General features: G+C 41.8%; 1 protein-coding gene across 2 annotated transcripts in view; it reads right to left on the bottom strand.

Annotated features, from left to right (window-relative positions):
* Positions 1-15156, bottom strand: part of SORCS2 (sortilin related VPS10 domain containing receptor 2) — a 1364824-nt gene that overhangs the window by 70444 nt on the left and 1279224 nt on the right. For both annotated transcript variants that reach the window (XM_082243140.1, XM_082243141.1), the window contains exons 17-18: positions 14674-14799; positions 400-571 (exon numbers count right to left, since the gene is read on the bottom strand). In XM_082243140.1, coding sequence (XP_082099266.1) covers positions 400-571; positions 14674-14799 — 298 coding nt within the window. The remainder of the gene's footprint in view (positions 1-399; positions 572-14673; positions 14800-15156) is intronic.

Below are 15156 nucleotides of genomic sequence, written 5' to 3'. Positions count from 1 at the left end.
AATGATTTCTAACTGTGGGGGGAAGTGGATGAACTGGACGAAAAGAGAGATTCATGTTTTAGTTTAGCTGAAACACAAGATCTCTCTTTTACTCCCTGACAGAACAGCGGTTTGGCTTGTTTACATAGGCAGACTGCCATTCTGTCCTTCCTCTGAATGATCTGCAGGTCCCGGCGGACATCACGGCTGCTGGGGTTGGAGGGACTACATTTTTAAATATAAGCCTATCAGAATGTTTTTCTTTTTAGAAGGACATTAAGGCGCCCAAAGAAACCAAGACAAAGGGGGGGGGGGGGACATATGCATTGCAGATGGTGTCCCAGGGTTGGATATGGAACCAAGATCTCCATATTGTAAACCAGCAGTGCATTTTTTAATCCCCATGCCTATGGAATTTACCTGGTCCTGCTGTAATATAAATGTGATATCTTCTCCTGGCTTCACAGCATAGGAGTCTCCTTTTACTGAGATGCGCAGACCTTTGGGTGCTAGTAGGGGGCACTGAAAGCGAACAAGATTTTCCTGAAGGTCAATACCGCCTTCACACACGTTGGATACCACTTTCCGATACCTGCAATTAAAAAGTAAAAGGAACATAGAACATGATATATATAATAAATAATCACAATAGCAGTCTGATGATCTTTTGGCTTCAGTGCTCTTTGAATCTCTAAATTGGAACAAGTATGCAGATCAGGAGTTTGGACCTCCCTTACCACTTTCTTATTCCAGGTCTGTGGTTCAAAGTATTGAAGACAGAGATATCCAGGTAAGTAGCAATTTCAGAATCGGGTCAATCACTCAATTTTGCTCATAACAAATTTTCTTTGGGAGAAGCAAAAACAATACACATGGGGGGGTTTACTAAAACTGGATCGTGCAAAATATGGTACAGCTCTGCATAGTAACCAATCAGCTTCCAGGTTTTAATGTCAAAGTTTAAAGTGGAGTTCCACCCATTTTTGGAACTCTAGATGTATGTAATCCCCTTTAAAACGACTTTTACCAATGGAAACTTTTTTTTTTTTGCTAGTAAATACCTTATTTTCTTGTTTATTCCACCTCTCCTCACTTCCGGGTCCGATCGGTGATGGCGTCATTCGGTGATTCGCAGTGTGTGCTGGGATGTATTCCCTGCCAGAAATATCGCAGTATTACACAGGAGCTGAGCGGAGGCGGGGCAGGTCACGGCCTCAATACACACAGTACAGCTCAGCTCCTGGGTAATACTGCGAGATTTCTGGCATGGAATACATCCCAGCACACACTGCGAATCGCCGAATGACATCATCGCCGATCGGACCCGGAAGTGAGGAGAGGAGGAATAAACAAGAAAATAAGGTATTTACTAGCAAAAAAAAAAAAGTTTCCATTGGTAAAAGTCGTTTTAAAGGGGATTACATACATCTATGTAATCCAACGTATTAAAAATGGGTGGAACTCCGCTGAACAGGCTGAAGTTAGAAGCTGATTGGCTACCATGCTTCGCTGAACCAGATTCTGAGCACTCCAGTTTTAGTAAATCTCCCTCAATACATATTTGCACATTTTTGTACCGGTGATCAATGTTTCGAAATTATATAGCAAATTATAACAGCTGAATTTGTATATTAAAAAAAATTAGGAAAGTTTGTACTGTTCTTGGAATAATAATTTTATAAAAGATTGTTTATCTGAGAAGCTGGCTACTAGTCTGGTCTTCCACTTTTTGACTCTCCTGTGTGATAATTACTGATGTTTCACCATTTGTGGTTGTAATATGGGATAGATAGCTTTCTCATAAACCTATGGTGCATCCACTGATTACTGTCCAGATTTGCTCCCATTCATCGGACATCCATCTACATTTTTCCCTGCAAATATGGTAGCTTTAATATTTCCTAGCGGTGAGTGTGAGGGTAAATGTGGCTTGGTCTGCATGGAAAGTCATTATCAAAAAATTGTTGTTTTACTTGTTGAGAGTAATTGATGATCATTGCTTGTAAACATAACAATCATTGCATTAAAAAAGAAAAAAAAATGGCAAAGCTTACTTAGACCTGATCTTCCCAATGAAAAATGTAGGCAAATATTGCTCAACTGGGGCAATGAACTGGGGCATCCAGATGGTGAATATGTTTCATAACTGCAGCAAATGGTAAAAAGGAATTTTAACTATTGATTTACTAGACTATTACAGCGGAACTAAACTCTCTCGATCAACATTAACTATTTTAATCCTTATGCTGCTAACCTTAGTAAATAGAGAGAAAACTATTATATTTACTTGTTTTAAAGTGATCCTAAAGGCTGTAATTTAAAAAAATAAAAAGCCACAAACAAACATGTTATACTTACCTGCTCTGTGCAATGGTTTTGCACAGAGCATCCCAGATTCCCCACCGGCGGTCCTAGCTCCATCCCCCCATTGACTGCCCCCAATAGCAAGCCTCTTGCTATGGGACACTGGAGCAGGCTCGCTCCTGAGCTGCGCTTCTGTGAATAAACCTTGTCCATTCATATACAGAGCGTAGCTCAGCTCTTCCCCTTGCTCTCTCCTCATTGGCTCACTGGCTGTGATTGACAGCAGCAGGAGCCAATAGTTACCGCTGCTGTTGGAAGCAATGAGGGGGGAGAGACTTGGGAGAGCCACTGCTCTCATGCACATTGGTGGTTCAAGATGAGGCTCAGGTAAGTATAAGGCGGATGGGGGGGGGGGGGAGCTGCACCCAGAAGGTTGTTTACCTTAATGCATAAGGTAAAAAATCTTCTGCCTTTAGAACCACTTAAAACCTTTTTTTATTTACATTTCTTTCTCAGCTGCTTCCTGGTTTCTGGACACAATGATGTCATACTTTTTCCCAGGAGTCTTCAATGATGTCATACTTCCCAGGAGTCTTCAATGACGTCATACTTCCCAGGAGTCTAAGCACACCCTCCTGCCTGAGCTAAGTGCAGATGGATTCCAGAAAGTAAATGCTACATGAATCATCTGCCCCTATTCAAGATAGCCACAGCTAGAAATGCTGGGGGGGTGTTTTTCAAAGTGATTTACCAACAAAATAAAGATTTTGAATATTAAAAATGATTGAGAAAGCATTAAATTCCACTTTAAAGCGGAGTTCCGGCCTTGGGGGTAAATTTTAGCTAAAAATACTCCGGGACAGTCAGGGCTAGTACATTCTATAATGGATAGCCTCTGAACTGTCCCAGGTCGCACTTACCTGTAAGAAGAAATACTTACCTTGAAAAGTTCTTCTCCAGCGCTGCCATCTCAGGTTGCCGCAGTGTCCCTCTTTGTGTCCTCTTCTGTGAAGTTGGAGTCCCGCAATGCACTGCACCGGCCCCGCTCGTCACTTCCGGTGCAGGCCCGGCATCCCTGCACAGATTCTGGGCATGCCCAGAAGCTGTTTAGCAGGGAATGCCACGCTTGCACCGGAAGTGACGAGCGGGGCTGGTGTAGGTGCATTGATTCCTGGGAGCGATGACGTTCAGCTCCAGGAGTCATCGCAAACCAGAAGTGATGGCGCGGGCCGCAGAGGGAGGAAGTGGAAGGAAGGTGAGTATATTTTCTTCCATAATAATGTAAGTGACCAAAAAAAAAAATTGCCAGTATCCATTTCTTTTGCAGGTTGCACTCAGCAAGCGGATGGCCCAAAATCTATTTTTTCGATTTTGAGGCTGGAACTCCGCTTTAAGCTTGTAGAATAGAGTCCACACAAAGTTTGTATTTTACAACTAATGCAAATAATTGATATTATATGCTGAGTTGTTGATTGTTCTGTTGTAGAATCCAAGAGCAAACAAAATATATGATGTGTATTGTATCATGCATCTTGTATGCATTGTGCTGCATTTTGTATTGTATCCCAAACATCTGAGGTTTTATTGTGATGTGTCACTTTTCAAATATGTTGAGAACAACAACCCCAGTGCTACCAATCAGATTCAGACTTTTATATTTATTCTGTTATTTCCAGCGGATTAAAAGTTTATCTTCAGACAAAACTTTTTTTTTTCTTTTGGATAGCAGATGGAAACCCCAACAGGAGTTTAATCATTCCCGATTTTATCCAAAACCTAAGAATAAAAGTTTTGGCTGGACTCACACTTCAGTTTAGTGCCTACAAGAGCAGCATGGTTATTCATATCAACCAATCAGCATTTAACTGACTTGACATTTAACCAAAATTTGATTGGCTGCGTCTCCTTAGGTTACCTTATTAAACTGGAGCACTAATGAGCAACATTACTCCCATCTAATTATTCTGACACATGTTGGGATTTTGTATGGGGCTCTGTTTTGCATGTCATTTTCTGTAAACATTGATATTGTATATCAGTCTTCCAAGTCTCTTAATCCTACATAGCAATCAGAAATGATGGGCGAGCTGTAGATTTCCTAATGGCTGACTGACAGGGCAAGCCAATTAAACGCCATCATATCACAGAGTAAATACAGAGGATCTTCCAGCACGAAGCTGACACAGTCTGAACTAACCCAAGCATGAGCTCTGCTTTCCTAAATAGCCTTGTGTTCTCTGTACACCGGAATCCTTTTCTAAATTGGATGGGCCTAAAATGTAAAGCAGGCAATTATTTTCTATAGGGCCGGCCTGCTTATTCCATTGGAAGATGTGCTTTCCCCTTCATTGGCTTGTATGGTCTGAGAGTTTCATGAACGCCCGCTTGCTTGCAGAACACTAACACTGAATTTAATTAATAGTGCAGCTGACGCGGGCTGAATGGAAATTACAAAGAACAGACTTGCAACATTTTTAAGTGCAAGATGCTCGATGTTCCACTTTGACACGTTGTACAAATCCAATTTATTTTATGGCACGGAAAAAAGAGCAGAAAAATCCAAGGCTGGTTTACTATGTGAAGATAAATAACTACCATCTCTGTGCTTGGTGTATATTAACGATTAGACTCATTAAACAAAGAATAGCTGTAAAAATAACATTGGCTTAAAGGACAACCCCAACCTTCTGACAGATGTGAATTTTCAAGGCTGAATAGTGGAATTATCTATCCTGCAAATTGTGTTTAATGTGTATGTAGCAGCAAAAGGATCAAATCCCAACCGCGAAACTACCTGCCTGGAGTTTGCATGTTCTCCCTGCACCTGCGTGGGTTTCCTCCGGGTACTCCGGTTTCCTCCCACACTCCAAAGACATGCTGGTAGGTTAATTGGCTCTTGTCTAAATTGGCCCTAGTATGTGTGTAGCACTGCCCCTAGGGAGCTGCTGAAAATTACACCTTGCGGGTCCCCTGGGTTACCATTAGCAACCGATAGCAGGCAAAACTGCGTTTGAAAGTTCTTTGCTCAGACAATGAACAGTCCAGGGGATTTGTTTTTTTGTGTTTTATTTTAGAACTTGGATAGGAGAAGGGATGAGTGGGATACTTTAACTTGAACTATGCACAATTCCTGAGGACAACTGACTGTAGAATGCGGCAAGGCCGTTGCTTCACTCTGCCACAGAAGTGAAAATAGCTGAATATGCTTCTCTTAAAGTTACTCTTCAGGGTCTCAACTTGGCACCCCCTTTCTCACTTGCTGTGTGTGCTAGCCCCTGTCCACTGACTCTCCTCTGGAGCAGTCCCCTTCCTGGTCAGACCCCTGGCAAGCTTCCCGGTACTCACAGACACCGTTTTTCCCTGGGTTGCTCTGCTGGTCCACTGGTCAGCATCCACCGGACCTCCTGGCTCAGCACCACACTTCTAGTCCACAAGGCCGACCGCCTGTGACCACCTTCCTCAGCAGCAGGAGGAGAGACAGACGTCACCCTCCTCCTGGGACTTGGCTTCCCCCCCAAAGACACCCTGCCACATGTGCCCTTGGCTTTTATAACCTAACCCAGGATGCACCACTGTTTGTGCCAACCCACTGGGATAGTTATAATAGCCTGTGGGTCACTGGCTGAGTTTCCTCCACTGTCCAACAGGCTCCCCTATTGGATGCAGTTGGGACACTCCCTCAGACCAGATGAATCATACCTGGACACATGCAACTGGGCTAACTGTAAATCCTGCTCCCAGATAAGCAGGAAGCACATAACTTTAGCCTGTAATTCTGCTGATAAGCAGCCAGAATCAAAACTATGCTACCTATCTAGCACCTGACTAGGCGGTATCTACATATGTATGTATGAATGTGAGTTAGGGACCTTAGATTGTAAGCTCCATGAGGGTAGGGACTAATGTAAATGTACAATGTATATGTAAAGTGCTGCGAAAATTGACAGTGCTGTATAAGTACCTGAAATAAATAAAATAAAAAAATAAAGTAAGCCTCAACAATGAACTTCTCTCATTTGCTCCCCTTTGGAGTGTTATTGTGACTGTACAGGCTTTAAAAAATGATCAATTTCTTTTTTGGTTTATCTCTTCTAATAGGAATATTCGATCTGTAGTGGATAACCCATTAGACCGCTATTCCACACATGGGGAAGTGGATTTCGAATGATAGTTAAAGTGCGATCATAACTTATGGTTGTAAGATATCAATCAAATCTCTGTTTACACCATGTAATGTTCTAATCTGATCAATATACAATCATATCCCTAAACAATTAATTGATAATTGTTCACCCTTGACTTGGTCACGAGTCAGATCTAAATCAAGCCTAAATTGATTAGAAGGTAAGTTATGCCTATTCAATTGTTTGCACAATTCCATTATTTTGATCAAACCACACATCAAGTGGATAATAAAATTGAAGGGTGTATGGCCGCCATCAGATATACCTTTGAAGGCGTTTTGTTAAATCTCTTTATAAAATATCTGCCGAACCTACCAGAAACTAGGGGGCTTCTAATTTCCTGTGCATTCTGTAGTGTTATTGCATGATGATTATCAGCCTTGCCTAATTCACATCTGTAATCCACCACCATAATTGCAACTGTCCTCATATCCATAACATAAAAGAAGGGGAGCCATAGGCCTAACACACTTCCTGCCCTAGGGTGAAAACCCCGCTCTTCCATAGATACAGTACGGTAAGTGGGGGTTGCCAACCTAGGACAGGAAGTGTGTTACTAGCAGAATCACCAAGAAAAAACAAAGAAAAAAAAATCTCAAATGAAAAAAAGAAAACGAATGCAGGCACCATATGTCAACTGCAATAAAATGTAATTTTTGTTATTGGGTTTAGATATGCTTTAATAGTTATTTTTGTTGCCTTAGTTGTACAGGCTCCTTTAAGGAAAGTATAGAATACCGTATATAAGTATAAGCCGACCCGAGTATAAGCCGGGGCACCTAATTTTACCACAATAAACTGGGAAAACGTATTGACTCGAGTATAAGCCTAGGGTGGGAAATGCAGTAGCTATTGTGGGCATGGTACAGGAGAGGAAGAAGCTGCTGGCATGGTGCTAGAGATGCAGAGGCTGCAGGCATGGTGCAGGAGATGCAGGGGCTGCGGGCATGGTGCAGGAGATGCAGGGGCTGCGAGCATGGTGCAGGAAATGCAGGGGCTGCAGGCATGATGCAGGAGAGGCAAGCATGGTGCAGGGGCTGCGGGCATGGTGCAGGGGATGCAGAGGCTGCGGGCATGGTGCAGGAGATGCAGGGCTGAGGTCATGGTGCAGAAGATACAGGGCTGAAGGCATGGTGCAGGAGATGCAGGGCTGAGGGCATGGTGCAGGAGATGCAGGGCTGAGGGCATGGTGCAGGAGATGCAGGGCTGAGGGCATGGTGCAGGAGATGCAGGGCTGAGGACATGGTGCAGGAGATGCAGGGCTGAGGGCATGGTGCAGAAGATGCAGGGCTGAGGGTATGGTGCAGAAGATGCAGGGCTGCGGGCATGGTGCAGAAGATGCAGGGCTGAGGGTATGGTGCAGAAGATGCAGGGCTTACATACGTATATATATATATATATATATATATAATGTATACAGTTGGTTTCATTCTTAGGTAAGTATTTCATAATGAGCTAGTATGCGATGCATACTAGCTCATTATGTGTTTTTCTTTCAGGTGTTTTGTTTAAAAAAAAAATTCGGAGGTTTACAACCTCTTTAATAAAAACCTCTTTGTAAAGGAAAACTTAAAGTGGAACTTTGGTCAGAAAATTAAGTCATGCTAGATCACTTCAGGTCGGCCCCTTTTGCAGGTAAATCTATGTAAAACATTAAAAAATATGTCTAGACTGTTTAAAATCCAGTAATACGCTCTCTCACCCTGCTCTGCACATGCTCAGTTGCTCTCCATTTTTAGGCAATTTTAGGCACTGTTGAGTTTGCAGAGGCTGTTCTGCTGTCAGCCTTAAAGCGGAATTAAGCCAACCTATCCTTTACAGCCAAGAAATCTGCTTCTGTTTGATCGGCAACTGCCAAGGTTGCTGCACATGCGATCAGTTATGATTCCAGCCATTTGATGGTTTGACAGTTTGGTTGAGGAAACAAGTAAATGTGACAGTTAGCAATCTCGGCATTCCAGGAATGTAAATATTTTTTGGAACCGTTAAATCGATGGGTTTTGTTCCTCTTTATGATTTACTGCTGTTCAGGGAGCTCTGGGCTTCAGCAAAATGACAGCTTCCAGCAAGAAAAAACAAGAACAATGCTGGAAGCAATTATTCAGAACAAACCCTTCTTGGTAGTCTCCAAGATCGTCTGAGACCAGCCACCCGGACGGCTGCTGTAACCATCAGTTTGCATAACCAAAGAATTTCTGTACAAACTGTCAGAAACCATCTCAGGGAAGCTCATCTGCATGCTCGTCCTCTTCATTGGGGTCTTGACCTGAGTGCAGTTCCTCGTCTTAACTGACTTGAGTGGGCAAATGCTCACATTCAATGGCATCTGGCACTTTGGAGAGGTGTTCTCTTCACGGATGAATCCCAGTTTTCTTAGATCTTTGTGTTAAGTTTATAATTTTGTTTAGTATATATTATGTGAACCAGACAGCATTTTAGTGCAAGTCTGAAAATGGACCAAAGATATCTTTGATAATTAAAAGTGTTTGAGAGGGAAACTCTTGTGGGCAGCACATTGGCTTAGAAGTTATGCTTTGCAGTATTGGGCTCCTTGGTTGGATTCGTGACCAGGATACTATCTGCACAGAGTTTGAATGTTCTCCCTGTGCTTATATAGGTTTCCTCTGGGTACCCTAGTTTCCTCCCACACTCTAGTTAGTTCTAAATTAGCCCTGGTATGTGTGTGTGGGTCTAAAAATATAACTGTAGCCTCCTAGGAAGACTCCGGTAATACTAATGTTGAGTAGCTAATGCAGCCCTAGTACTTGTCTCAAGCATGGAGCCACAGGCTCTAAGGTTTGAAGATTGCAACATGGTCATGGCAATGGATGGATGGAAGCTCTTGTTGCCGATAGCAACATCCAATCATTCTCTGAATTGGAACCTTGAAAGGGAACACTGGGTTGCTATAGGCTACAACAGCTCTTCCTACACAAACTTTCAATCATAAAGTTCTGGCTGCTAAGGGCAAAAAGAACATCATTGATAGACAAGAGCTGGGGTGACTGCATAGACTTTGCCTACATGTACAGTACATATCTGAGGAAGGTTAAACTGAAATAAAAAAGTATATTTTAAAACAGATTTATTGTACATGGTAAAAATCTTGACAGATATAGGGTATTAGTTCTCTTACATGAGCTGCATGCTGTGGATAATTGATCATTCCTGGCACAATGGACATTTAGTACCCGCGGTGTACCTGTCAGAGTGTATGCCCACAGGAGCTCAATAGGCGCAGGCAGGCCATCATTCTTCGGCAGTAAATGTATGATCCATCAGACATCAAAGTGCATGCGAGAAGCAGGACACACTGACAATTTATCAAAGTGCCCTTGTGGAACTAGCACAGTACACAGTCCATTCCGGCTTACAGGTCCTTTATTTTATTTCAGCCAGGGATATTTCTCACTGATCCTCACTGTGTGTGATAGAGGTGCTTTCTATGCCTCTAAATTTCACGCTTCAAGACTCCCATTCATAGCAAATGATGCTGCCATCCATCCAGCTTCAGCGGGGAAGTGCTGGACTTAATAAATAAAGCCTAGTATGATAATGCATTGTCTACTCTCATCACTGGCTTATAAATAACTAAACGTGTTGGCAAATCACCATTCAATGAACAGCCTGCATGGGCAGAAGATGCAAATCACAACCAACATGCTTGGGACAAACATTCATCTATACTCAGGCAAAAAAAATCTTAAAGAAAAAAAATCAAAAAAGGAGAAAACCCAATGGACCGCTTGGTCTTTTCTGCTATCGTTCCTCTATGTTTCTATTGATAAATCTTGTGACTTAAAGGGGTTCATTTGACATGACGTGAGCTATGACATGCACTAATCCATAGCAATCTGATATCACCTTTCATCAGTTTGCAGAAGCAAGATGTAAGGATGACAGGAGATACTAAACTTTACATTGCTCTTTACCTTACTAAAAAAATGACCAATTTACAGCCCTTTAAACTAGGGAGCCAGACTGTAGCCTGTGGGAGTAGAAGATGTCTTGGCATCGGTGGGATTAAACAATGCCGTAGGCTTGATGGTCTTCGGCAGGAATAGTGCCCCATTATTGGTGTCAGTGGGAGAATTAGTTCCCCATTGCTTGTGTCAGTGGGAGGAATAGTGCCCCATAATTGGTGTCAGTGAGACATCTAGTTCCCCATCATTGGTGTCAGTGGGAGAAATAGTGCCCCATAATTGGTGTCAGTGGGAGAATTAGTTCCCCATCATTGGTGTCAGTAGAAGAAATAGTGCCCCATCGTTGGTGTCAGTGAGAGAATTAATTCCCCTATCGCTGGTGTCAGTTTGAGGAATAGTGCCCCATAATTGGTGTCAGTGAGACATCTAGTTCCCCATCATTGGTGTCAGTGGGAGAAATAGTGCCCCATAATTGGTGTCAGTGGGAGAATTAGTTCCCCATCATTGGTGTCAGTAGGAGAAATAGTGCCCCATCATTGGTGTCAGTAGGAGAAATAGTGCCCCATTGTTGGTGTCAGTGAGAGAATTAATTCCCCATCGTTGGTGTCAGTGGGAGGAACAGTACCCTATCATTGTGTCAGTGGTAGGAATAGTGCCTCATATCAGTGAAATAAATAGTGCCCCAAGGCCCCGATACAGACAAGCAAAGGGCAGCATCTGGCCCGAAGGCCGCAGTTTGGAGGCCCCTGCTATAGACAAACATGCCCTCTCCCTTCCCAAACAAAAACACTGAGTGACCTCTCTAAAGACTGCATACTATCAGGCATGGGGTAGGAAATGTTTAGTGCTGGGGGAGTACTTAGTGATTTGCAAATGCCAGTTTTTATAAAAGTCATTATCTGCTTAAGACTCCTTTCACACAGGAGGCCAGCGGGCAGCAAAAACAGGCGGATGACCCGTGCTTTTATTAGTCTGGGGGAGTGTGCTTTCATAGGCAGAATGTATTTACATAAAGACCACCCTAGTTAACACCCACACGTGATGCTGAGCCTCCATGACTCAAAGAACTGAAACCCAAAGAATAAAAGGGACAGTCCAGCTGGGAAGGAAATGGCTAGATGACGATGGATGGCTTTCAGCCAGGAAATGAGGCAGATTCTATCTGACTTGCTACAGCTTCTAATACACACTAGGGGAGATTTACTAAAACTGGTGCACACACAAATCTGGTACAGCTTTGCAAAGTAACCAGCCAGCTTCCAGGTTTTACTGTCAAAGCTTAATAAACAAGCTGAATTTAGAAGCTGATTGGTTACAATGCACAGCGGCACCAGAATCTGTGTGCTCCAGTTTTAGTAAATCCCCCCCCCCCCCCATTGTGAGAAGCTCACAGTGTGCAGCAAAATCAGAGTAAGCAATTTTAGTACAAGAGAGAAACCTGATGGTAATGCTGGAGTTCAGTTTCCCAAGTCTAGCAGTGGCCTGTGGTAAAAAGCTCATTTTACTGAAAAGTACAAATGTTAAGGCAGCCTAAACCAATGTGTACGCACTGACAGTATGGTTAATGTCTGTACCTTTCTCTTCTTTGTTCTTTTTTCAGTTTTCATGGTTATTATGAAACTCTCTGTATCCACAAAATCAATGAAATGACTTTGTTAAAAAAAATTCTGCTCAGCTCTTGGGACGTTGTAATGCAAAGCAATATATTTTCCTATTCAGTAAGAATAGTATGTTTTGTAGAGGCTCAAATCAAAGAAAACTGAACAGAAAAATGGGATATAAGGGAAAACATAATACTTTACAGAATGTAATGTTAGCACAGGTAAATAAATAATGGGTCTGATCCAGGTGCATTAGTACCCTCTGTACATTAGGACAACCGTATACAAAGTTGTGGTGTTTGGAAAGAATTGTAAGCATTTTTTTTAAATAAACGTTTTAACAATAGATCAATTAAGATAAAACAGTGAAAGTCAAAGACCTTATTGTGTATTTTAAACCAAAATTTTTATTTTTAGATAAAAAAAGCAATGGTAGGTAATCCTGGCAGGTGTTTTTGCTGTCTATGTCCCCAATGAGAAGATTCACGCTCTCTTTTTGTCTTAGTGACCACTGCCACTCAGATTGAAAGTTGGAAATATAACATTTTTAGTTGTTACTAAAATATAAACGGAGGTAAAATGTACTAATTGGGATAATTGTTTCTATGACAACTGTCTCAAAGGGGGTTTCTCTCACTTTGGATAGATTTCCTCCTACTTCCTATTGTATTAATGTACCAGGAAATCACCCCAACTAGACTTAGATGGCAAAAAAAATTGACAGGGGTTTAAACCTGAACTTACACTTTCCAAATCCTAAAAAAATGTTGGCTTTAGATATTCTTCAACCAGTTGGGGACTTGAGACTTACTAGACATACCCTTCAAAAATTCAATAAAGTTCATATGCCCTGCACCCTGTCCTCTACTACCCCACTACACCTTTAACTACTATTTCTGGCAAATTTGCTCTTTTGGACTGTGTTTGGGAGATTGTTCAGAAGCTTCATGGAGAAATACAATTAACCACTTGCCGCCCGCCCACAGTATATTTACTGCGGCAGTCAGGCCCTCACAGGCAAAGCGACGTAGGCTTACTTCGCTAGCCTGTGAGGCTCTAGGGGGCAAGCGCGCGCCGCCGGAGGCACGCTCCCGCCCCCGCTCGCTCCTGCACATCCCCGCGCGTGTGACCGACGGACCCGATGTCCGACGATCACTTGCGATCGTCCGGTGCAGAGGGAGAAAGGCAGGCAGCTGATGTAAACAAAGCCGCTTGTCATTCTCCCCTGTGTAAGAACAGAGATCATACGGTCCTGCTATGTAGGATCGTAGATCTCTGCTGTTACACCACTAGCCACATCCCTTTACAGTTAGAAGCACGCCCCTAGGGACACACTTAACCCCTGCATCACCAATAAATGACAAAAATCTTTCCCTTTGTTAGTAAACGCAATAACTTTTGCGCAAACCAATCAAAATACGCTTATTGCAATTTTTTTTTACCAAAAATATGTAGCAGAAAACAAATTGGCCTAAAATTTTAAAAAATTAGATTTTTACATTTTTTTTGGGGAATTTCATATAAAAAAATTTGAAAAATATTGTTATTTTTTAAAAATTTACGCTCTTTTTTTGTTTATAGCGCAAAAAGTAAAAATCGCACAGGTGATCAAATACCACCAAAAGAAAGCTCTGTTTGTGGGGAAAAAAAGGACATCATCTTTGTTTAGGTACAGCGTCGCATGACCACGCAATTGTCTGTTAAAGTCACGCAGTACCGAATCGCAAAATAGGGCCTGGTCAGGAAGGGGGTAAAATCTTCCGGGGCTTAAGTGGTTAAACATTATTATTGTTATATCCAGGACAGAGAGGTGAACTTCAATCTGCATATGATGTAATTTAAAACTACTGCCAGTAAAAAAAAAATGTAAAGTTGAATAAATGTGTTCTATTTTGACCCCTTAGTTATCCCTAATAATCTATAATGAACTGCTTCCTCATCTGGCTATTATTTTTCCGTTGACTTGTTTCTTTTTTACTTTTTTAAAATTTATGTTTAAACCTTTTTTGTTTCCATTTGTTTTGTTCTTTAGCTTTTTTTGTGTTGCATTAAAAAAAATGCTAAATTAAAAAATAAAACATTTATTTTATTCATAAATAACTTTGCAACACTTTATATCAGAGGGAACTCCCTCTTGCTCCTCTTACTCCTTTCATTAAAGATCTTTCCATAAACATGGAGGTTGTTTTTGTGGCCCCCTGCTCAGCTGATCACATGGTCAATTGTCCAAAAAGCATTTTGACAAATTATTGATATTCTTTACATGGTGCCAGGATGGCTGCTTTGAACATATACCTTCATGTTTACTCATAATAATAATATACATTTACATTTCTTTTGTAAGATTGTTTTGTAGGACTCCGTGATGGTCAGAAGATGCAAATACATGGTAAGAACCTTCCTCACAGAGTAGAATGAAAGTCGGTTCCCTGCTGCATAAAATAAATTTGCAGTTGCCCGCTAAGGTAACTTGCATTAGGTTGCTGTATTGGGGGGGCAAGATCAGTTTATTTATGGCCTCCCTAAGTAAGATCCTTCAGTGGCCTGAGCTGACTACCAAGACTGTTGCTATCCTTGGACTATAAATGGTTCTTACTACTATGTGGTCACTGAACAATGGAAATTCTGCAACTATACCCTGAATGTTATATGATAGGCTGCCCTGTGACTCAGAAGACTCACCCAGTGGTGCTTGTGTAGGTCTGTCCCAGTGTACAGTCATCGGGAGGAGATTCTGGGTTAAACCAAAAATCAGCGAAACAGCGACTGGATTCTTTATGACTATACTCATGTTCAAACCCATAATCACTGAAAGACAAGAAAATCTGTATTATATATGTACTTCAATGAAGAAAGTCAGAAAAATACCACAAAAAGTTACATTTAAAACTCCAGTGCTAGATATAACAATGAGGTAATCAGAGATAAAACCGACTGATGTGGCATAGAAAGAAATGCATGCTAAGAAATCTTTTTTTTCTTTGTTTGAGCCATTTTACTGTGTCCTTGCTGTGGCAGCTTTTCTGGATGTATATTTATCATTCTTTAGGTAGCCCTCGAGCAGTTATGTGAACTGCCTGCTATGGAAGAGATTGCTACCTGCTGCAGTGCCCTACACTGTATATATAGGTATAGTGTATATCAATAATCTTTAGGGCACACACA

The sequence above is a fragment of the Pelophylax lessonae genome, assembly GCF_965119305.1.
Source record: "Pelophylax lessonae genome assembly, chromosome: 1".
Lineage (NCBI taxonomy): Eukaryota > Metazoa > Chordata > Amphibia > Anura > Ranidae > Pelophylax > Pelophylax lessonae.
This window is presented reverse-complemented; position numbering and strand designations above follow the sequence as displayed.